Raw genomic sequence first — 22,293 nt, forward strand, 5'->3', positions numbered from 1 at the left:
CCTTCCTGAAAATTAAAGAACTTCGATTTTTGTACATATACACACACATGCGCGCGCGCGCAAACTCCTTCGTTACTTTGTTTTTCTTCAATTTCTATTTTCTGTGACATCTCGATTTGATTTGTTAAAATTCTTATACTTTTTAGGAAAGTAATTCCTGCATTTGGCCTAGGATTGCCATGCTGCTCCAAGAATAGTGGCACTTTATACTTTTTAAAAGCATTATTTTTTAAAAACGTGTGCTATTAGAAAAATCTGTAGTTTCTGGAAAATCATTAATGAACTACTTCATTGAACACAGTGTGTTCATTACTGATGTGTTTTATGATAACACAGTAAGTTGAGCATTAAGATAAATAAAATCCCACAGAGCTTAAATAACTCAACTAACCTTTCTCATGATAGATTTTCTAAAGAAATCAGTTCTGGTTTGGTGGAAATAATATCACCTCCTGGAAGCTATTATCCTGACTTGACAAACTTAAAGACGACATTTGGAGACTCTAAAGAAAGAGTAAGGTGAGCCTGTGTTTCTTAGAACCCTCACCCTTGTGAATGTAATCAATCCTATCTAATAATAGACAAACATGGTAATTGACTGTACCTTTGCTACACCTCCCATTGGCTAATCAGTGCGATATGCAAATTAACTGCCAACAAAGATGGCGGCTAATTTGCATACTGCAGGCAGGGTGGGACAGCGCCATCCCGCTTGCCCCGCAGCCATCTGGACCTGCTATTTGTGACCTGGGGCGGTGGGGCAGGACAGCGCCATCCTGCCTGCCCTGCTGCCATCCAGGCCTGCTGTCTGCGACCTGGGGCGGCGGGCGTCCGTGTGCGACCCGACCTGGGGCGGCCGGGCGGGGCAGCAGCGATCCGCCGGCCTGCCCGGGCGTCCTGTGTGCGACCCACCCGGGTGTCCCGTGTGCAACCCGACCCAGGGCGGCGCCCCAACCCCCGGATCAGCCCTGCCGTGTGCGCGACCCGGGGAGGCGGGGCAGGCACCAAGGGATCGGGCCTGCCATCTTCCACCCGGGAGTGGGCCTAAGCCAGCAGTTGGTTATCTCCTGAGGGGTCCCAGACTGTGAGAGGGCACAAGTGGGGCTGAGGGACACCCCCCAATCCCCCTCCCCCGCCAGTGCACAAATTTTTGTGCACCGGGCCTCTAGTGTATAATAAATGTAGTTCTTCTTTATCAAAGCTTCACATATTTTAGGAGTTAGCCAATTAATGAGAGCCAATGAAATTTGGGGTATTTTATTGGAAATTCTATGGAGTTTCTGATGAGAGGTTGATTTGGTAAACTCTATAATTTTTATAACTGCTGCTCTAATGCTATGACTTTTCTTGAGAGTATATTATCTATAACTCAGAAGTTAGTACAGATAGAAATCTCAGATCTGTATGCAGCATAAATGAGGGCTGACTCAATAAAGGGCCAAAAACAATAATACTGTCCTGCAAAATTGTATTATAGTACTTAGTCTATTGGATTTGTGTCTGGCTCTCTAAAACTGAAGGACTTAGCTTTCATTGTGTTATTAAAAACTAAGAAATATTGGTATTAGTTTTGGATTTTCTGTAATTAGAGAAAAGGAAAAATGGTATTTTGGGAAGAGATTTGTACATCTTGAGTTGTTAATTTGTCCCAAAGACAGATATGTCCTCATAATTGGTTAATTGTCTCTCAATAAATACAATTTTATTTTTCAAAAAATTAGGGTTGAATTTAGTAAAAAGTTCTAGGTAGTCGTATTAGCTGTATTGTGGAGAAGTTTGCTTAATATGATTCAAAGCTTTTATTTTACTGGTTGTTGTGGGTTTTTGTTTTTTTTTACCTGACTTTTAGAACCACTTCTCTTATTTAAAATTAGTCAGTTTCTGTAGGTTACCAGGATTCACTGAAAGAACTTAATGTTGTAAATTTTAATAGGATGTCTTGGGTTTTTAAGCATTCAATACATATTTATTAATTTCTACCTGCTTGGAGCACAGTCCTAGGCACCAGAGCAGTGATCCCCACAGTATAATTGTTGAAGACTAGTTCCCAGAGACATGAAGATGTTTCTGAAAAAAGAGTCAGTGGTCAAGGAAGTTTAGAAAATACTGGATTACAATTTTTTTCAACAAATGTATTTACTGCTATATGTTTCATATATTGTGTATACATCATGTATATAAAATATATACATATTGTGTCTATGTAATATATTACATATTATAGAATACTAGAAGCCCAGCACGCGAAATCGCACAGCCCCACCCCCCCGCATGCCCACCTGCCGCCCTGCCGTGTTTGCAGCTCCGCCCACCCGCGCTGGTCTTGGTTGTTATGGTGTTAGGGCCACAGGCCTTTTAAAATATAGATTACAATGTTATATCATAATATATATCATAAAATGTAATGCATTTAATCCTATATTGCCTAATTTGAGTCTGATCCTTATTTTTGAAAATTTTTATTTCAGATGGAGAACAAAGCAAAACCTAGATTATTGTTTTCTAATGATGTATGCTCAGGAAAAGGGCATATATTACATTCAGGTAAGTGTGGTTATTTCTTTAATGTGTTTCACACTTTTAAAGAAAAAGTGATAACATCAAGGGTATATTTTCATTAAAACGGGGTGTGTTAAAAGCATAAGCCCTCCCAGATCTCTAAGATCATAACAATATATCGAGGGCAGAAGCATCTCTCCTACTCACTGAGAATGTGGGCTCTGAAGTTCCATTCTCTGGTTTTGCACAAACACTAGCTCTCCACTTAGTGGTGTGACAGTGGGCAGGTAGCTCATCTCTTTTTTCCTTTTCTCCCATCCCTCCCTCTCCTCTTATCCTCCTCCTCTTCCCTCATCCTCCCTCTTCTTTCTCATCCTCCCTGTTTCCACTGTTAAAAAGAACTAAGAATTAATTATATGGAAAATTTTAAAGAAGGATTTCCATATTTTTTTAGTGGTTCTATTAATATAGTGGGGGTTTTTGTATGCTACAGTATATTTACATTTAGGTAATAAAACTGACATTTTATTTTATTAGCATGACTAGAATAGTAAATCTATAGTGATACGGGTTTTAAGTTAGCCAGGTAGACAACATCTCAGTAATCTGGGAAGCTATTATTTCTTTCAGATTTCATTTTCCTTAGTGACTTAAGCTTAAATTTCCCAATTCATTTCTTTCACGAAAGGTCATTATTCCTTGTTTGAAATACAAATACCCTGAGACACTAAGTCTGTCAGGGTTTCTTTTGTGTGTTTTTTTTGTTTTGTTTTTTAGTATAAAAAGTTTATTAGGTCCTTACCTAGGAGGATGTTTTGATGAAAGTGTTAAGAAAAGGTATTCTGGTCCCTGAATCAGAAAGGAAATGGTAGGCAGCTACTGGGGGTTGTGAGAGATGGGAAGGGACTTTGGGAGGAGAGGAAAGAAGGAAAAAGCTTGGCATCACATGGGAAGGTGGGCTTAACTAAGGTCAGACTTTGTCTCCCTTGACATTATACCTTGGGCCAGCTGCATTCAAATGGGCATGACCCTGGCTGGCATGGCTTAGTGGTTAGTGTCAGCCTGTGCACTGGAGGGCTTGGGGTTCAACATTCGCAGTCAAGAGCTTATACCTGGGTTGCAGGTTCAATTCTCCACTTCCAGTCATGGGTGTGTGGGAGGCAACCAATCAATGTTTCTCTCTCTCTTCTCCTTCCTCCTCCCTTCCACTCTCTCTAAAAATCAATGAAAAAAAATGTCCTCACCCCTCAGGTGAGGATTAAAAAAACACATGACATATGGGCATGAACTCTTCCTTGTTTCGCAGAAAGGGAGATGTAGATGATGGTAGGGCCAGAACTGAACATCTATATATAGAAAAGCCTAAGTGACTGTTACGGTCGACCGACCAGTCGCTATGACGTGTATTGACCACAAGGGGCCAGATGCTCAATGCAGTAGCTGCCCCCTGGTGGTCAGTGTGCTTCCATAGCCAACCTCCCACAGCCGGCCAACCGGCCAGCCTCCCTCGGTCCCTCCCCTCTGCCAGCCTGCCCCTCCCCCCCATAGGCCCCGATCGGAGGGCCAGCCAGCCAACCTCCTGGGGTCTCTCCCCCTGATAGGCCTCAATCGCTGGCCAGGCTGAGGGAGCCCATCTGTGCACGAATTTGTGCTCTTGGCCTCTAGTTGTATATAACAGTATACAGCATTTAAGCACATAAAAGCCAATATCCTAAATTTAGAGAGTACATTTCCTTGAAATACCTTAGAGAAGTCTTACTATAATTTCAAAATGTTTTGTTTTAACATATCCCAAATATTACTGTAGTTGACCCTTGCTGTTTATTCTAGGGCCACTATATAAACACATTATGATCAAGAACTTTTTAGAGAGAATTTAAAACTATAGTGTATTTTTAAAATTTGCTTTCCAAGGAGAGAATTAATGTAACCTTAAAGATTTTTTGTGAAGTATAGGAAAAGTAAATGTTTAGGAAATTAAGGAAAGGTTGGAGTTTAGAAGGAGGATGATAAGGAACACTTCCCCTAAACAGGGTCAGTATGTAACAGCAGAGGCCAGTATTTAGTAACAGCAGCAGCTATGAACTAGTGCCTATTGCATGCTTACCATATGTCAGGCATTGCTCTTTACAATTTACGCTTTACACATATAAATTCATTTAACAACCCTTTTTGTAAGAGCAGAATCACACTGTACATATTGTTTTATAGCCTATTTGGTGTTACTTAATATATCATAGATGCCTTATGCCACTGATTTATTCCCAGGGTTTAGTGCAGGTCTTGGACATAATAAAAGCTCAATAAATATTTGGTGAGTCAGTATCATATCTTTCCAAATACTACTGTTACACAGAGAGGAAGAAGTAATCTTAGAGGACTTAAAGACATGAAAACTTTAAATCCTAAAATAAGTGAAAATTATTTATTATTAGATAACTAGAAATGATAATGTGAAATTAAGAAAAGGAAAAGTTTTCTTAGGATATTAAAATTACCGTGTGACTTTAAAATTATATGCAAGAAGATTCTGGGGAGGAGGTCTTTGCATGCATCCATGATCGCTGATCTCTGTCAACGCCCTACGGAACTGGCAGCTGTTCCCAGCGTAGTTAACACATGGTGTTGGCAGAGCACATGGGGTTAACTGGCACCTTGTGAGCTGCTACAGCTTCTTAAGGATTTTGAAGATATCTTTCAAAATGTAAAAAAGGAACTTTTAGGAATCCACAGAAATGAAAAGTACGTAAGTAGAAGCATATCAGTACAGCATTGTTGGCACAGACAAAAAATGTATGTCTGCCTGTGAGCTGGGCAAGTTGAATGAACTGTTGTACAACTGTAGCATGGAATATTACACATCTATTAAAAAGGATGATTTAAATATGTATTTATTAACCTGAAAGTTATTCATGGTATATGAAGAGAAAAATGTATGGCCCCCTTTTTAAATAAAATCGGAGAGGTGGGTGGGAACCTGGAAGAAGTGTGTATGGGTCTTTATGTGCTATATGTCCATACAGAAGGCGTTGAATTGATGCACAACCAACTTTTAACATTGGCTACCCCAGCTAGCAGGGTGGAGGGCAGAGAAGGGAAGCTACTAGATTTTTCTTTGACTCTCTGACTTGGTATGCGTTTTATGTAAAAAGGAAAAATAAATTAAAGGCCTACAAAAAATTATTTTCCTTTGAAAAGAAGAAAGGCAGTGTGAAATCACATTGGGCAGTATAAAACGACCAAAAGGAGTAATTCATGGAGTGCTGTTGTTATTTCGCAGAGTATGGGAATGGTTTAGTTGACTTGGATTTTGCATCTTCCCTTTTATTTTCCTCATTTTCTTTTAATAAAATTTAGTTTTGTAATTTTATCATTTTTGACCATTGTTTACTTGATTTTCATGATAAAATATGCTTGATTATTTTTCATAATAAAAATGGTCTATCTAAATCTTTCACCTCTTTCTTCAGCTTGAAGATGATATTATTGCCAAACCAAATTACTTTAACACTATCAAAAATTTTGCCCTTCAACTTTCTTCTGAGGAATGGATGATACTAGAGTTCTCCCAGCTGGGCTTCATTGGTAAGAAAAGTGTTGGATTTATCTACTTTTCAGAAATAATTGTGAGGTTTGGGATATTGGACTCATTCTTTTTTAAATTTTTTTATTTACTTTAAAGTTGTCTTTATTCTTTGGAAATGTATTGCTGTTGAGGAAATTCAGCTTAGAGAAATGATGTAAGGCAACCCAAAATAGTATTTGGAGATTTCTAAGGTTGTAGTATTTACTCTAGAGTTCTACAAGGCAGCCCTCCGTATGTCTACATGCAAAGCCAGCCATGGTCCTGGTGAGCATGTCTGAATTCTCTGACCCTCTTCAATAGCCCACTTCTTTTGCAAGATTGTCTTTTAAAAAATGTCAAGTTAACAGTTTCCTAATATGAATTCCTGGCATTTGGTGTAGTACATGAACTTCCTATCCAGTGATTAATTTGTATTTATTTGTTTCTTTTATTGACTAGTCAGGATACTAATTTAAAAAGTTTTTCACTAACATTCCTAAATTATCCAACTAAAGAGAATATGTTGAAAATCAAAGAATTGAAGGAAATTTACAGGTTTAGAAAAACACCCAGAGGATAACATTTCACTTCCTATAGTACTTTAAAACTTTAAATATTAGAGGCTGGGCCTTTGATCTTGCTGATCCCTTATCTAAAAAAACATCTTTACTTGTGATGGTTTAAGTGAAGACAGAAGAGCTAGGAGTCCTTGTTTTTTGATTTATTATTTTAAAAATTTGTTTTTACCTAACCCTCTTAAATTCCTTTTTTTAAAAATGGGAAGAATCTTATTAAGACATGAAGGAAAAAATCTCTGACTTGATTCTTGAATCTTTTGAACCAGTAGTTGTATGATAAATTTGTAATATAGAAAATCAGGAATTCACTACTTCCATTTATATCCAGAATAGCGGTCCGGTGCATGAGATTTGTGCACTCAGGGGGGTCCCTAAGCCCAGCCTGCGCCCTCTTGCAGTCCGGGATCCCTGGGGGGATGTCTGACTGACAGCTTAGGTCCACAGGGCTGCTCCCCGCAGGGAGTGGGCCTAAGCTGTCAGTCAGACATCCTTAGCTCTGCCTCAAGGCGGGAGAGACTCCCACCACCGCTGCTGTTCTCCCTGTGGGAGCACACTAACCACCAGGAGGCAGCTCCTGAATTGAGCATCTGCCCCCTGGTGGTCAGTGTGCATCATAACGATCAGTCATTCTGCCGTTCAGTTGATTTGCATATTGCCCTTTTATTATAGAGGTTTATTATATAGGACTAGAGGCCCGGTGCACAAAAATTTGTGCACTCGGGGTAGGGGGTCCCTCAGCCCAGCCTGTGCCCTCTCACAGTCTGGGACCCCTCGGGGGATGACCACTTGCTGGCTTAGGCCCGCTCCCCGGGGGATTGGGCCTAAGATGGCAATCAGACATCCCTCTGGCAGCCCGGCAGCCCTCAGGGGATGTCCATTTGCCAGCGGAGAGCAGACCTAAGCTGCAGTCAGACATCCTTAGCGCTGCTGAGGAGGCAGGAGAGGCTCCCACCATCACCGCTGTACTGGCAGTCATCAGTCTGGCTTGTGGCTGAGCAGAGCTCCCCCCTGTGAGAGCGCACTGACCATCAGAGGGCCACTCCTGCATTGAGCATCTGCCCCCTGGTGGTCAGTGTGTGTCATAGTGACCAGTCATTCCCAGTCTTTCTGCTGTTAGGGTCAGTTTGCATATTACCCTTTTACTATATAGGATAGAGGCCTGGTGCACGGGTGGGGGCCGTCTGGTTTGCCCTGAAAGGTGTCCCGGATCAGGGTGGGGGTCCCGCTTGGGTGCCTGGCCAGTCTGGATGAGGGGCTGATGGCTGTTTGCAGCTGGTCACACCCCCTTCAGGGTGGGGGTCCCCACTGGGGTGCCTGGCCAGCCTGGGTGAGAGGCTGAGGGCCGTTTTCATGCTGGTGGGCGACTGAAGCTCCCAGCCTCTTTTTTTTCCTTTTTTTTTTTATTCTGGGATTTATTTACCTTCTATAGTTGTCACTGGAGCTGAGAGCCGGCTCCAGCTCTGAGGCCGTGGCTGGCTGAAAGCAGGTATCTGGGTTTGTTTAGCTTCTGTAATTGAAACTGTGTTGCCATCAGGCAGGAGAGGCTCCCACCACCACCGCTGTACTGGCAGCCTTCTATAATTGCAACATTGTTGCTTCTGGAGCTCAGAGCTGAGCCGCGGCAGGGGGGAACCTTGGCTTCCTCCATCACTGGAGCAAGCAAGCCTCATGTTCGCTTCAGCTGCGTGGCTTCCGGCTGCCATCTTTGTTGGCATTTAATTTGCATAGCCTGCTGATTAGCCAATGGGAAGTGTAGTGGAGGTATGGTTAATTACCATGTTTGTCTATTATTAGGTAGGATGATAGCTCCATGTTGACCCAAAGCAAGTTTGTTGTGATAAGACAAGTGGGGACATTATTCATAATGACTCATAGTTGAAAGAGCACCATGAGTTAGTTTATTTGTTGTGTAGGTTTCCCTGATGTACGCTGTATGCATGCTTGGCTTCTTTATTACTGCCGTTGACTGGAATATCTTTTCAGGTAAAATGTTTCAAGCGCCAGACCTCACTCTGATTGTGGAATTCATATTTATGTTCTATAAGGAGAAGCCCATTGATTGGCTCTTGGACCACATTCTTTGGGTGAAAGTCTGCAACCCTGAAAAAGATGCAGTAAGTTAATTTCCTATGAGGTGGAAGAAGCTTCTTTTCTATATTTCATGAAAGTGACTTTTAGGGAGCTAGATTTTATGAATGAACAGTTAAATAGGTGTTTTCACTTAACATTTTGAGTGCTTGCCTTCTTTCTTGAACTGACAAAAGTTTCAGTAATAGAGTGACTTTTAAATAGTAGCTGGAAAATCCTATGAATAAGTTAAGTCCACCTTTCCGTTCTGATCAGTGTGTCTCGTGTCTTTAGGCTCTGGTGTCTCATTGCTGTTGGCTGCAGGTGTGGATCATATCTGTCCTCTGTGGGCTATTTAAATTTTCTTCAGATTCTCTGTCAGCTTTCTTTTTTCAAATACTTTGGGGACAATATCAGACTCCTACACACCTGGAAATAAGGAATAACATAGAAGTGATATTTTACACCAAAATAATGGCAGGTCACAAAAGTACCTTTCAGTTCATTACTTGGAAGAAACCAATGTTCACACTCACATGCTGACCTTTTTGGTGGTGATAAGTGAACGATGGCTTTTGCTTTGATTATTCAAACATCAAGTTACTTCCTTAGAAATCTTATTGCAAAAATTAATTTGATGTTTTTCTTGTCCAATTTGAATTGTACCTCTGAAAAAGCAAATTTTTATTCGGTGTAAGCATAAATAAAATATGGGTGTACATTCTCAAAAATGTGACATGTAATGACACGAACTATTTATTAAAAGCATATATTATATGGTTGACTTAATATTCATTCTAACAAATAGGCATTTAATTTAATTTGATTTTATGACCTTATATCCCCTAGAATAGTTTCATCATGCTATCTTCCAATGCACTTTTAGGACATTATCTTCTGTAGCTTTCACTGCATTCATTCCATGATGTAAGGCCTTCTCTGTGTTTTCTTTGTGAATTACAGGAATTTTTATTATAGGATAAAAAGTTTAACGCCATCTTTTCACTCCTAAAATTGCTTGCATTTATTTGGTTCTGTGCAGTTTAATCGAATATGTGGCTAGGTTCTAAAGTAAGCCCTTGAGGTTAAAATTTCTGATAGTAAAAATTAAAACGATGAAAACCCTTTAAATGACCGGTGCATTAAGTCCACAGCCCTTTGGCCAGTTGTATCTATTCTTTCACTCCTTGGCCACATTCTCTGTGGTCCGTACTTCTTCAGTTGCTTCCACTAGACGTCAGAGAAGCTGCCACACATACTTGCTGGTATCTGGAATGGCCTCTTTGGTGTGGTCTGGGAAACTCTTCAAAGCAATCTCACATTTTTTCCAAAGGCTTATTGACTGGCTCTGACTTTTCCGGCCCACATGTGTCCATTGCCTGTTGAGTGTTTGGCTCAGCCTCAGGCACTGTTGGTTCTTCTCCACTCCCTTTGTTCTTTCCCTTCCGTCTCCCTCTCCTTCCACTTGAGTAGTTGAATTTGTGTGAATAAAATATACTCCTTTACTTCTGTTCTAGTGTTAGTAATAATATTCACCTCTTGTGTAAATTCAATAAGCCAGTCAGTGTGGAAAGGTTGGTGAATTTTGAAATATATTTGGTGTTACAATTCACACCTCTTACTCATAATGCAATTTATGATGGAATTTTTTGTGTGTATCACAAATATGAGGAACAGTGGTTCCCCCCAAAATCAGGCCTTTTAATACCCAGTAAATTATTGGAGGTCTTTCAAAGTGGAAATGTTTTATAAATGTCTTTTTAAACATGTTTTTGACCTAAAACTTATAAAAAGTCATTGAAAATGAAGAGTTAATGAAAGCATGACCAGCTGGCTGTGGCTGACTTGAAGCTCCAAACTAACACCCATCGAGAGCCCTGCTGGCATCGAGCGTCTCGCACTCTGATCAGTTTGACGTCGGGTTGATCTGAAGCCTAAGCTCCGAGGCACTTTGAGCTGAAACATAGATGTCCTTCACTGTGCCGGGATAGATGTATCGGTGTCACTTCTCATATCGTTTACTTGCTTATAGCCAAGTTACTGCCTTACATTTTCAAATTGCTTTCATGCAACCAAATGTCCCTTTAATTATTTGCAAATTCTTAATTATATTACCTTCTTGTATATTTTGTCTATTTGACCCAAACCTTTAGTTTATAGTTTGCACATTTTAATATTTTTGCTTTTTAGAAATTTATTTTATTAATAATCCAGATTTGTCATTTATATGTCTTTTTCGTTTCTTTTTTAAAAAAATCTATTGTTGAGATTATTATAGATGCTCTCTCTCTTCTTCTGGAACCCCCATAATTTGGTTCCCACCCCACCCCAGGGCCTCTCCACCCTATTGTCTGTGTCCATAGGTACTGCATACATGCATATAAGATCTTTGTCTAATCTCTTCCTGCACCCCCCACACTCCCTCTCCTCTGAGAATCGTCAGTCTGTTCCATGCCCCTGAGTCTATTACATTCACCAATTTATTCTGTTCATCAGATTCATTATTCATTTGATTTTTAGATTCACTTGTTGATAGGTATGTATTTGTTGTCACTTTGTTGTTCATAATTTTTTATCTTTACCTTTTTCTTTTTCTTCCTCTTCCTAAAGGATACCCTTCAGCATTTCATATAATACTGGTTTTGTGGTGATGAACTCCTTTAGCTTTTTCTTGTCAGTGAAGCTCTTTATCTGACCTTCAATTCTAAATGACAGCTTTGCTGGGTAGAGTATTCTTGGTTGTAGGTTCTTACTATTCATCACTTTGAATATTTCTTGCCACTCCCTTCTGGCCTGCATAGTTTCTGTTGAGAAATCAGCTGACAGTCGTATGGATACTCCCTTGTAGGTAACTAGTCTTTCTCTTGCTGCTTTTAAGATTCTCTCTTTGTCTTTTGCCCTTGGCATTTTAATTATGATGTGTCTTGGTGTGGTCCTCTTTGGATTCCTCTTGTTTGGGGTTCTCTGCACTTCCTGGACTTGTAAGTCTATTTCTTTCACCAGGTAGGGGAAGTTTTTTGTCATTATTTCTTCAAATAGGTTTTCAAAATCTTGCTGTCTCTTTTCTTCTGGTACCCCCATAATTCGGATGTAGATACGCTTGAAGTTGTCCCAGAAGCTCCTTACACTATCTTCATATTTTTGGATTCTTTTTTCTTTTTGCTCTTCTGGTTGGGTGTTTTTTGCTTTCTTGTATTTCAAATCATTGACTTGATTCTTGGGATCCTCTAGTCTGCTGTTGGATCTCTGTATATTATTCTTTATTTCAGTCAGTGTATGTTTAATTTCTGACTGGTCCTTTTCCATTTTTTTGGCATTCTCACTAAGATCCTTGAAGGTCTCACTAAGTTCCTTTGAGGTTTCTAGAAGATTCTTGAGTAACCTTATAACTATGGTTTTGAACTCTATATCCAGTAGTTTGCTTTCTTCCATTTCTTTCATTTGTAACATGTTTCTTTGTCTCTGCATTTTGGCTGCTTCCCTGTGTTTGTTTCTGTGTATTGGGTAGAGCTGCTATGTCTCCTTGAGTTGATAGAGTGGCCTTGTGTAGTAGGTGTCCTATAGGGCCCAGTAGCTCAGCCTCCTCATTCACCTGAGGTAGACACTCGTGGTGCACCCCTTTGTGAGCTGTGTGCACAGTTTTGTTGTAGTTGAGCCTTGATTGCTGTTGGTGTCACTGGGAGGAATTGAACTCCAGACCAATTGGCTGTGGGGACCAGCTGCGACTACAGTGGGAGAGCTGCTGTGCAGGAGACACCCTTATGGGGCAGGACTTGCTTCAGTGGGCTTTGGTGCTTACTGAGTCTGCCCCTTGAGTGTGTCACTTATAGATGTGAAGAGTTGTAATCTGGTATGGTCTCACACTTACCACTGGGTACACTGGCTCTTGGATCTCCAAGGAGGTGCAAAGTCAGCCATTGCCTGGGGCCACCCAGCAGGAGCTACAGAGAGATCTGTAGATTCCTCCTCTTTTTATCGGGTTTGGAAGTGAAGCAAGGCAGGCTGGTGCTGGTGCTGGACTTGGGCCTTTCATTGATAGCTTTGGGGCTCCCTGACCCAGCTGCAGCTTGTTTGATAGGTTTTAGGCTGAGAAAGGACAGACCATTCATATTCAAAAGCTGTTGTGCAAAGCTTGGGTGGGGTTGTAAATTGGGTGGGGCGGTGTTTCAGGGAATCTCCAAGGTGGAGCAAACAGTAATGGCTGCCAGTCAGCCCTGCATCAGGAGGTCCCAGCACAGGAACAATGACCACTGTGAGCACCTCCATCTGGAAGAAAGCTGCCCTGAGGTCCTGCCCCGATGCCAGACAGTCTAGTTTCTCCCCGTATGTGTCTGGGCCCCCCAGAGCTTCACCTGGCACTGGAGCTCAGAGCAAGCAGGAGCTTGTGAATTCAGTTTGCGGTGCCGGCCTTTTAAGAGGAGCAGTTGGGTCTCCAGCAGCCTGTGTGTCACTCAGCCCCAATCCGCAACTGGTTTTTACAGCCCGTAGGGACTTCTTTCCCCAGCTCTGGGACCCTGGGCTGGGGGTCTGGTGTGGGGCTTTCTCCTCCAGGCAGCCTCCAAAGAGGTGATCTCCCTCCCAATTAAAACAGCAGCACACCCGGGTGCTGGACCAGCCCGTTCCGAGCCTCCGCACCTCCTACCAGTCTCTGTGCGCTTTCTTCTTTACCTCTCTAGTTGTAGTACTTCCACTCGGCCAGCTTTCCTGTGGTTCCGGGTGATAGTTGTTCTGTATTTTAGTTGTAATTTTGATGTGGTTGTGGGAAGCAGCAAGTACAGGCGTTTACCTATGCCGCCATCTTGGTTCCTCTCTGTGAATTTTAATATTAAAAGTCAAGTCTATATTGACATAGTGTGAGAAATGGTTGAAATTAAATCCTAACTCTTCCCTTAGATGTGGCTATTTTAAATTTTTGCATATTGTCTGTTTATCAAATAGGCAGTGATTCTGTTAATGCCTCAGTGAGCAACCTAAAAAATGTGATTTATAATTATGAGATGAAGTTGGATTTTCTTTTCAATATTTACCTAAAGCACTCCTCGGTTTTCAGACGAGGACAAGATTTCACTTTATAATGTAACACTAACATGATTTTTCCCCTAATATTTAGAAACATTGTGATAGACAGAAAGCAAATCTACGAATTCGTTTCAGACCTTCCCTCTTTCAGCACGTTGGTCTGCATTCTTCACTAACAGGAAAACTTCAGAAACTTACGGTTGGTGATTTCATTTGATTTTTCTCATGAACGTACGATTTGTTATTCAGTGCATTATCATTGTTCTCCCCCTTAAGTATAAGCTATGGGTTGTTTTAATTGCATATGTGTTCTCCTCCTAGGATAAAGATTACATGAAACCATTACTTCTTAAAATCCATGTAAACCCACCTGCAGAAGTATCTACTTCTCTGAAGGTCTACCAAGGACACACACTGGAGAAAACATATATGGGGGAGGATTTCTTCTGGGCTATCACTCCGACAGCAGGAGACTACATCTTGTTTAAATTTGATAAGCCGGTCAATGTGGAAAGGTTGGTGATGATTGAAACGTGTTTGGTCTTACAGTTCAGACATCTTTTACAATGTGATTTGTGATGGAAGTGTTTTGTGTATAACAGATGTGAGGAGACAGTGGGTCCCAAGTGTTGGGTTATAAAATACATTTCCCACAAGTTGGTAATAAAATGGGTTTGTTGTTTTCAGATAAAATAGCAGCATTTAGCATATTTGATAAATTCTCTTGGTATTTGATAAATTTCTCTTGGTATACAAGAACACGTATCTCGTATAATTTTTTCATACTTTTAAGTAGCACTGTGCTGCAAAATCTCAAATTTGTTTTCACATCCTTATCCTGGAATATCTCCTAAGATATGAGTTGGTTACGCAGCGAATTGGTTGAAATGACAAGTCTAACAGACTATGCCTATTTCTAATCAATGGCTTTGCCAATGCTGGATTCCTTTTAGTATATCACGGAGGAATTCACAGCCCTTTCTGTGTTCTAACCTTATGTCCATTGTACAGAGTGTAGGGCTCGTTCTCCCTGTGTCTTACTTCGCAGTCATGAGTCCTTCAGACTTCGCTCAGTCTTGGTTGTGTTGCCCAGACTCTCTGTAGTATTACTTACATGGGATCCCCAGAAAAGAATATAATTCTCTGGTCTCTGGTTTATTATGTTAGGCATTTTCATGAGAGGTCCATTTGGTTTTTAGAATATGCCAAAAGTCATTTGGAATAATTCAGTTTTAAGGTGGACAAAAACAATGCATAGCTATAAGGTAATGTTGTAAATTTTCTTTTCTTACTCTAAACTGATTCTAAAGAGGAATTTAAGTGTAAAAATATTTTAAACAATGGAAATATTACTGGGAAAATATAAAAAATACTTTAAAATTATATTTTGCACTTATATGAGTATGTAATGTTTGTTGTTATTTAATGCTCATTTCTACTAGATAGTGGTAATCTGCACTTGAGGTATCATTTGCCACATTTAAAGAGTCATCACAGAATTAGAAACAACTTCACCTTCTTGATAAACAAGAATAACCTCAAGCTGTGTCTATTGGTTTATTTTTAGCAAATGAAAATAATTCCATTGAAGAGCTGCCTGAAAGCTCATATATTAGAGATCAAATTTCTTAACAACAAAAACGTTTACAGTTAACCTCGGTGAAGTAGTGTTTACATGCTCCTACTGAGGATGCGTTTCTAGTAGAAACTCAGGTATGAATTTTCTGTCTTAGGACAGAAAAAAAAGCAATGACTTTTTCATTTTCACAATAACATATGCTACCAGGGGAAAAAAGTAGAAGTTGTGTTTATCAATGCAGACATGAAGTATTAGGAAAAATATTTTCTAGCGATATAGCATGATATGTGTTCATTATACAAAACTTTAAATGTATGAAGAATAAGGGAAAAATCAAAACCCAAGGACACCATGAGACCATATTGGCACCTTTTTGTTTCTTGATAATTCTGTATACTTTATACTTTGAGACCATGATGTATATGTAATTTTTTATACCTTATATTTTCAAGTATACTCATACATGATTCATAGACATTTCAAAGGCTGCATAGTACCCCATCGCATGGCTCAGTCATCATTTACTCATTCTAATGCTAAACGCTTTTTAGGTGGTATTGAGTTTTTCAGTATAGGTAATTGCACAGCAAACACCTCTGAATCAGTCTGCCTAAACTCCAGATTATATCCATGGGCTCTATTTTTTCATTTTTAGATTTTTTAAAATCGGTTTTTAGAGAGAGAGGAAGGGACGGGGAGAGAGAGAGAAACATTGATGTGAGAGCTGAACATCAATTGGCTGCCTCCTGCAGGCCGGAGCCCACAGCCTGGGCATGTGCTTTGCCTGGGAATGGAACCAGGGACCCTTCCGTGCATAGGATGTCACCCAACCAACTGAGCCACACCAACTACTGCTAGTCTGTATTTTTTCTTTTTTTTTTTTTTTTTTGAGTGGCTTCCCAGCCATATTTTTGCATCTATAGCTGAGATATTGAATGATCCATCCTATATAATAAAAGGGTAATATGCACATTGACCCTAATGGCAAAATGACCAGAACGACCGCTGGACCAGACACTGTGAGGTGCGCTGACCACCTCTCGGTCTCTTCCCCCGGCCGTCAGGCAATGGTGAACGGGTAACTGGGGGTAGGTGGGGGCGGGGGGGGGGCGGCTGTGGGCAGCTGGGGAAGATGGCCCTGATCGCAGGCCAGGCCTAGGGACCGTACCCACGCATGAATTTCGTGCACCGGCCTCTGTGGGAAACAATATCCCACAGCAAAGATGCCTTAAAAAGAAGTGTCTCGGCAAAAATGCTGGAAGTGATTTTTGGTGTAGCTTAGAAGGAGCTTCTTATTAGGGTCCCCTGACCCGTGTAACATTTGAAAATCAATACCTTATCATAGGTGATCTCCGCCCACAAATATCATACTGTAACTATGTCAGAACCACATTGTAACTATTATTTGCTGAATATTCAATGTGTAAAATACTTTTTGTCAGTTCTTGTAAACTTCTTGGTACAGTCATGTGTGGGTGGGATAAAACTCAGGCTCGATTCCCGTCAAGAGCACAGACCTCGGTTGCAGGCTCAATCCCCCAGCTCTGGTTGGGGTGCATGCAGGAGGCAACCAATCGATTTGTCTCTCTCACATCGATGTATCTCTCTCTCTCTCTCTCTCTCTCTCTCTTTCTTTCTCCCCCCCCCCCCCACTTCCATCTACTCTCTCTAAAAATCAGTGGGGAAAAAATATCCTTGGGTGAAGATTAACAGGAACAAAACCCAAAAAACCAACTCAGACGCAGAAAGCTAATGCAACTTGCTAAGGTGAAAATTCTAGTAAATGAGACACCAGGACTTGGATGCAGGTGTTTTGACGATTAAGCTGAAATTAATAACCACTTCACTTAAACTTAAGCTTTAGGTTTAGATTAGATGTGCTTTGTTTGCCCAGTGTGGTTTCCACCTCCCACACACCTACCCCCACACTAGTGTTCAGAGTATCAGATATAAGAACATGATACTCTGACCCAGAGAGTGTTTGACTTACTATCGTATGTCATGTGATTAGTCATTATTCAAATATTTGTTAACACTGACAAATGGAATTACTCAGTTACTTGGAATTGGTTACCTTATTTTTACTAATACTGAGATAATTTGTATTGAATAAAACTAGTCTTTGAGTCCCGGCTGGGTAGCTCAGAGGTTAGAGCGTCGTCCCAATGTGCCAACGTTGCAGGTTCCATTCCCGGTCAGGGCACACACAGGGATCCACAATGAACGCATAAGTAGGTGGAACAACAAATCAATGTTCCTCTCTCTCTCCCTTCCTCTCTCTTTCTAAAAAAAACCCAAGAAACTAGTCTTTGAACTTGCCACAACTTGTGGCTGTCCTAGTGAACATTTTCTGGTAAAAGACACAGTATTATAATGTGACTTTAATTATTCTGTCCCGAGGTTTATATATTTAAAGCAGTATAAACAGCTATATAAAACTGTCGTCACTTTTTAATCTGTTAAGTACATTAAGCAGCAAACATGTGCCTGATGACAGAAGGAATTAACACACCACCTAAGGCTGCACTCCAATTTCTAAGTTCCCTATAACTACTCAGAACATAATGTGCAGTTACCACAAGCTCTGATGTGCCAGCTCGTGCAGAATGCTTCCTCTGAGGGAAGGCTGCCTTCCTGAATCTCTGTGAAGTCTTGTCTGACTTGCATTTGTACTTTTATTTTTGTATTTCCAGTTATTTGTTTCATAGTGGCAACCAAGAACATCCAGGAGATATTCTGCTAAACACTTCTGTGGAAGTTTTGCCTTTTAAGGTAGGACTATTTTTTCCCCTTAATTTTCCTTAAGAACTAATACCAATAGACTTGGTTTGAGGCTGTTCTTGTTTATGAGATTAAAGTTCTCATTAGTGCAGAACCTCAATGGTGAGTAATACTAATTTTTTAAAAAAAATAGAACACCTAGTATCTTGTCCCATTTGCCTTATTTATAGAATGACCCTTTATTTTGTTTCCCATTGGAAAGTACTCGGAAGTCTGTACAGGAAAATAAACAAACCATTCTTTAACTTTAATATTTACCTGCTGTTTGTATCCAGTCCCCAAATACCATGTGGTTTTAATGCTTGTTGATGACTATAGAAAGTTAATGTATTGGTCTCTAAGAAATGCTTAAATTTCTTTCAGGTTAACACACAGCTCTTGTGCATATTTTTAATAGAAAATAGTGTTCTATTAAATTGATTTGAATTTAAAATTATTTGAAATTTAAGTTTCCTAATCACTAGTATATTATATACAGATTCAGGATGATGGTTAGAAAAAGAACTCTTGTATTCATAAACCTTTTAAGGTTTAAGACTGAAATGACACTTTGTGTTTTTAGAGAAAGCTGTGCCACAAATGCTGCTGTTACATTTATTAAGATATAGTAATAACTTAGCTTTTTTTTAAATAGAAGAAATTATTCATAAAATAATGTTTTTGTTCTATTTTAGAGTGAAGGTTTGGAAATAAGCAAAGAAACCAAAGACAAACGATTAGAAGATGGTTATTTCAGAATAGGTAATATCTACTTTAAACTTGTAAAAAATTGTTCTTTATTTCAAACTTACTCCTAAAGTAAATTTTTAAAAATCCTTACCTGAGGATATGTTTATTGATTTTCTTTAGAGAGAGGAAGGGAGGGAGGGAAACATGGATGTGAGAGAGAAATAGTGATCGATTGCCTCCTGTACATGACTTGACAGGGGATCGAACCCACAACCTAGGTATGTGTCCTGACTGGGAATCAAACCTGCAACCCTTTGATGTACAGGATGATGCTCCAACTAACTGAGCCACCCGGCCAGAGCTCCTAAAGTAATTTTAAATGCTTTCAAATGTTCAACAGCTTTAGGATTACAGTTACCAATCCACTCCAAGTTTTATTATTTCTTGCGTTTTATTATCTTGACCCAAATGGATTTGAGATCGAAGGTTCCTTTACTGGTCCCTCCACCTGCTGTTTCATTGTTGACATTCACTCGTAGATACTCTGCCTTCTGCAGGCTCGCTGCATGAGCACGTCTCCTCTCCTGGTCTCGGCAACACCCATGTGCCAGAACCCGTGCCTTTTGCCCGGACCCCATCCTGGGCTTAGATCTGTATTGACACCCACTCACATAGCCACCTACTCTGAGCATCTGTGATGCGGACTTTGTTGGTCACCATGCTTTCTGTTGTCACAATTCCCGCGGTTGCCTGAGCCTAACCTGGGAGACACCCTGAATACCACCGCCCTTTCCTGCCCATTAGTTAAACGTGTCCCTCTGGGACGTGCTCTGGGTTCTGGGTCTCTGCGGTGGAGCCCATGTCCCTTTGGTTTTGCACAGAGCCACTGCAGTTACGTTTTTAAATGTCGATACTGTAATTATGTTAACCTGGGTAAAACGGAATGACTTCCCGTGGGCAGACTCCTTCGTTCCCACCTAGCTTCACTTGTTCCTGCCCTTTGTTCTTTACGGCTCCAGTCCCAGGACTGGCATTCCTCTCATGTCCCTGCTCCTACGTGCGGCCCTCTCCCCGATTTCCCCACCCCCACCCGGCCCCCACCCCCACCCGGCCCTCTCCCCCATTTCCCCACCCCCACCCGGCCCCCACTCCCAGCCGGTCCCCTCTCCCCCATTTCCCCACCCCCACCCGGCCCTCTCCCCCATTTCCCCACCCCCACCCCCACCCGGCCCCCACTCCCACCCTGTCCCCACCCCCACCCGGCCCCCACCCCCATTTCCCCACCCCCACCCCGCCCCCACCCCCACCCGGCCCCCACTCCCACCCGGCACCTACCCCCACCCGGCCCTCTCCCCCATTTCCCCACCCCCACCCCCACCCGGCCCCCACCCCCACCCGGCCCTCTCCCCCATTTCCCCACCCCCACCCCCACCCGGCCCCCACTCCCACCTGGCCCTCTCCACCATTTCCCCACCCCCACCCGCCCCCCACCCCCACCCACCTCTGGGCTTCACCACACTGTTGTCTGTGTCCACTGGCTCTGCATATATGTCCTTTGGCTTAATTTCTGGCTGTATTTCCTCCTGAAATGGTCAGTTGATATTTCCCCTTGTAGTGAATGCTTTCTCATCGTTCATTAGCCAGTTTAGCTGCCCCTCTTCTCACCACGCCGTGTCCCGTGCTGTGTAAGCGCCCAGTCGTGTGCTCACCAGGGGGAGGGAGGGCGCTGTCTCTCACATAGCGCCTGTCACCTGGTAGGTATCCGCTTGGCGATGGCTGTATATGTTCTTTTACTTACATGAATGCTTGTCTTCGTGGTGGGCAAAGGGAGTGCTGGTGACTTGGTGTTGTGGGCACACAAGACAGTAAGGGCGGTGGCATTCAGGGTGTCTCCCAAGGTGAGGCACCGGCAACCAGATGATTGTGACGACAGAAGGTCTGGTGGCTCCTGCTCTCCAGAGCGGTTTTACATTAGGTGAGTTTCACTCAGTTTTTGCTACAAGGCTGTGCGCTAATTCCGATGAATTTATGTGCAGTTTGGGTGTACAGGTGAGTTTGTTTTCATATGTGGGTTATATCTTAGTGCACCTCTAGAAAAACACGTAAAATTACAGAGTATACACGACATTTATTAACCCTCTTACCTGCCAGCTGTTTAATCTCGAGAATGTTGTGATCTGGATTATGAAAGTGGCAGAGGAAATAGATGCATCTGTATTAAGTGTCTCTGCAGTCATTTGAAAATAAAAGCATCTCAAACATCAACACATCCGTATGTAGAAGCAGAAGAGAACTTAGGAATCATCAAACCGAGGGCAGTGTCACAAAGCAGCATCCGAAACACAAAGCCATGCCTGCCTTCAGCTGAGCATGAAGGCCCTGCTCCTTGGGAGCCTGCTTTAGGGGGATGGCGTGCGAAGGCCGTCGCCCCCTTCTCCCTTGTAGCACCACCACAACTGGTGAAAATTACTTTTAAAAAAATACAGCAAACGGAGAAACATTGACTCATGAAAACCTGAATCTCGGTAAGAACATTAGGAGTCCTCACCCACTCGGTTACCACACTGCCCCAGTCAGGGAGCGGGCAGCTCTGCTCCCTGCTCCCTGCAGTGCAGCCGGGAGCACTGGCCTCCTGCCCCCAGCGCCCCCTCTGGGGCGGGCATCTCACAGGAAGGGCAGGTGCCAGCTTCTGTCCTTCACCAGCCCTCACTCGTAGGGCAGAAGCCCGTCCCTGGCACCGCAGGGCGAGATTTACCCCATTGCCCCCACCCCAGCTCACTCGCCCCAGCACCGAGAGGGAAGCCAAGAAAATGAAGGGCCCTGCTGCACGAGAAGAGCGGCTGTCCCTGCAGGCAGGAGGCTGCGGTCCCTCCACAGGTTCCTGCGCAGTGGGTCGGGCCCTCTCCAGGGGGAGGCGGGCGCAGTGGGTCGGGCCCTCTCCAGGGGGAGGCGGGCGCAGTGGGTCGGGCCCTCTCCAGGGGGAGGCGGGCGCAGTGGGTCGGGCCCTCTCCAGGGGGAGGCGGGCGCAGTGGGTCGGGCCCTCTCCAGGGGGAGGCAGGCGCAGTGGGTCAGGCTTTCTCCAGGGGGAGGCAGGCGCAGTGGGTCGGGCTTTCTCCAGGGGGAGGAAGGCCGGGAGAACAGCTCTGCAGCTCTCTCCCAAGGGCACTGACTGGTGTGAAGCAGAGCTTGGTGAAGCTCAGGGGTGAGGGCACGGTGGGAGGCGACTGGCATTTGGTGGAAAGCAGTCGAGGGGAGATGGTAGCTGCTTTCCGGCTCAACTGTAGCCTGTCCAGAGGTTGACAGAACCAGGGAAAGAGCTGGCTGGTAAGAGCCGTGGGTGGATGAAGCCACAAAGACTGGCCCACAAAGGGGACGCATTTTATTGGATCCGACTGTGCAGCAGTTTATGCCTGAAGGCAAGTCAGAAACAGAACTGGTGGTTGAAGGTGGCATGACAGCGAAGGACAGTCGGAAAGAAATGCTGGACTGATCAGTAAGGTGGAGGAGGCAGAGAGCCTTTCACAGGCGGGAGGACT

At 42.7% G+C, this 22,293-nt stretch overlaps 1 protein-coding gene across 2 annotated transcripts in view; it reads left to right on the forward strand.

The window, feature by feature from the left end:
- MGAT4A (alpha-1,3-mannosyl-glycoprotein 4-beta-N-acetylglucosaminyltransferase A) overlaps positions 1–22,293 on the forward strand; it is a 98,103-nt gene that overhangs the window by 71,883 nt on the left and 3,927 nt on the right. For both annotated transcript variants that reach the window (XM_081100664.1, XM_081100665.1), the window contains 8 exons: positions 406–519; positions 2,469–2,544; positions 5,970–6,084; positions 8,626–8,756; positions 13,820–13,927; positions 14,050–14,243; positions 18,001–18,079; positions 18,763–18,829. In XM_081100664.1, the coding sequence (XP_080956790.1) occupies positions 406–519; positions 2,469–2,544; positions 5,970–6,084; positions 8,626–8,756; positions 13,820–13,927; positions 14,050–14,243; positions 18,001–18,079; positions 18,763–18,829 (884 nt within the window). The remainder of the gene's footprint in view (positions 1–405; positions 520–2,468; positions 2,545–5,969; positions 6,085–8,625; positions 8,757–13,819; positions 13,928–14,049; positions 14,244–18,000; positions 18,080–18,762; positions 18,830–22,293) is intronic.

The sequence above is a fragment of the Myotis nattereri genome (genome assembly GCF_964212035.1).
Source record: "Myotis nattereri genome assembly, chromosome: 10".
Taxonomy (NCBI): domain Eukaryota; kingdom Metazoa; phylum Chordata; class Mammalia; order Chiroptera; family Vespertilionidae; genus Myotis; species Myotis nattereri.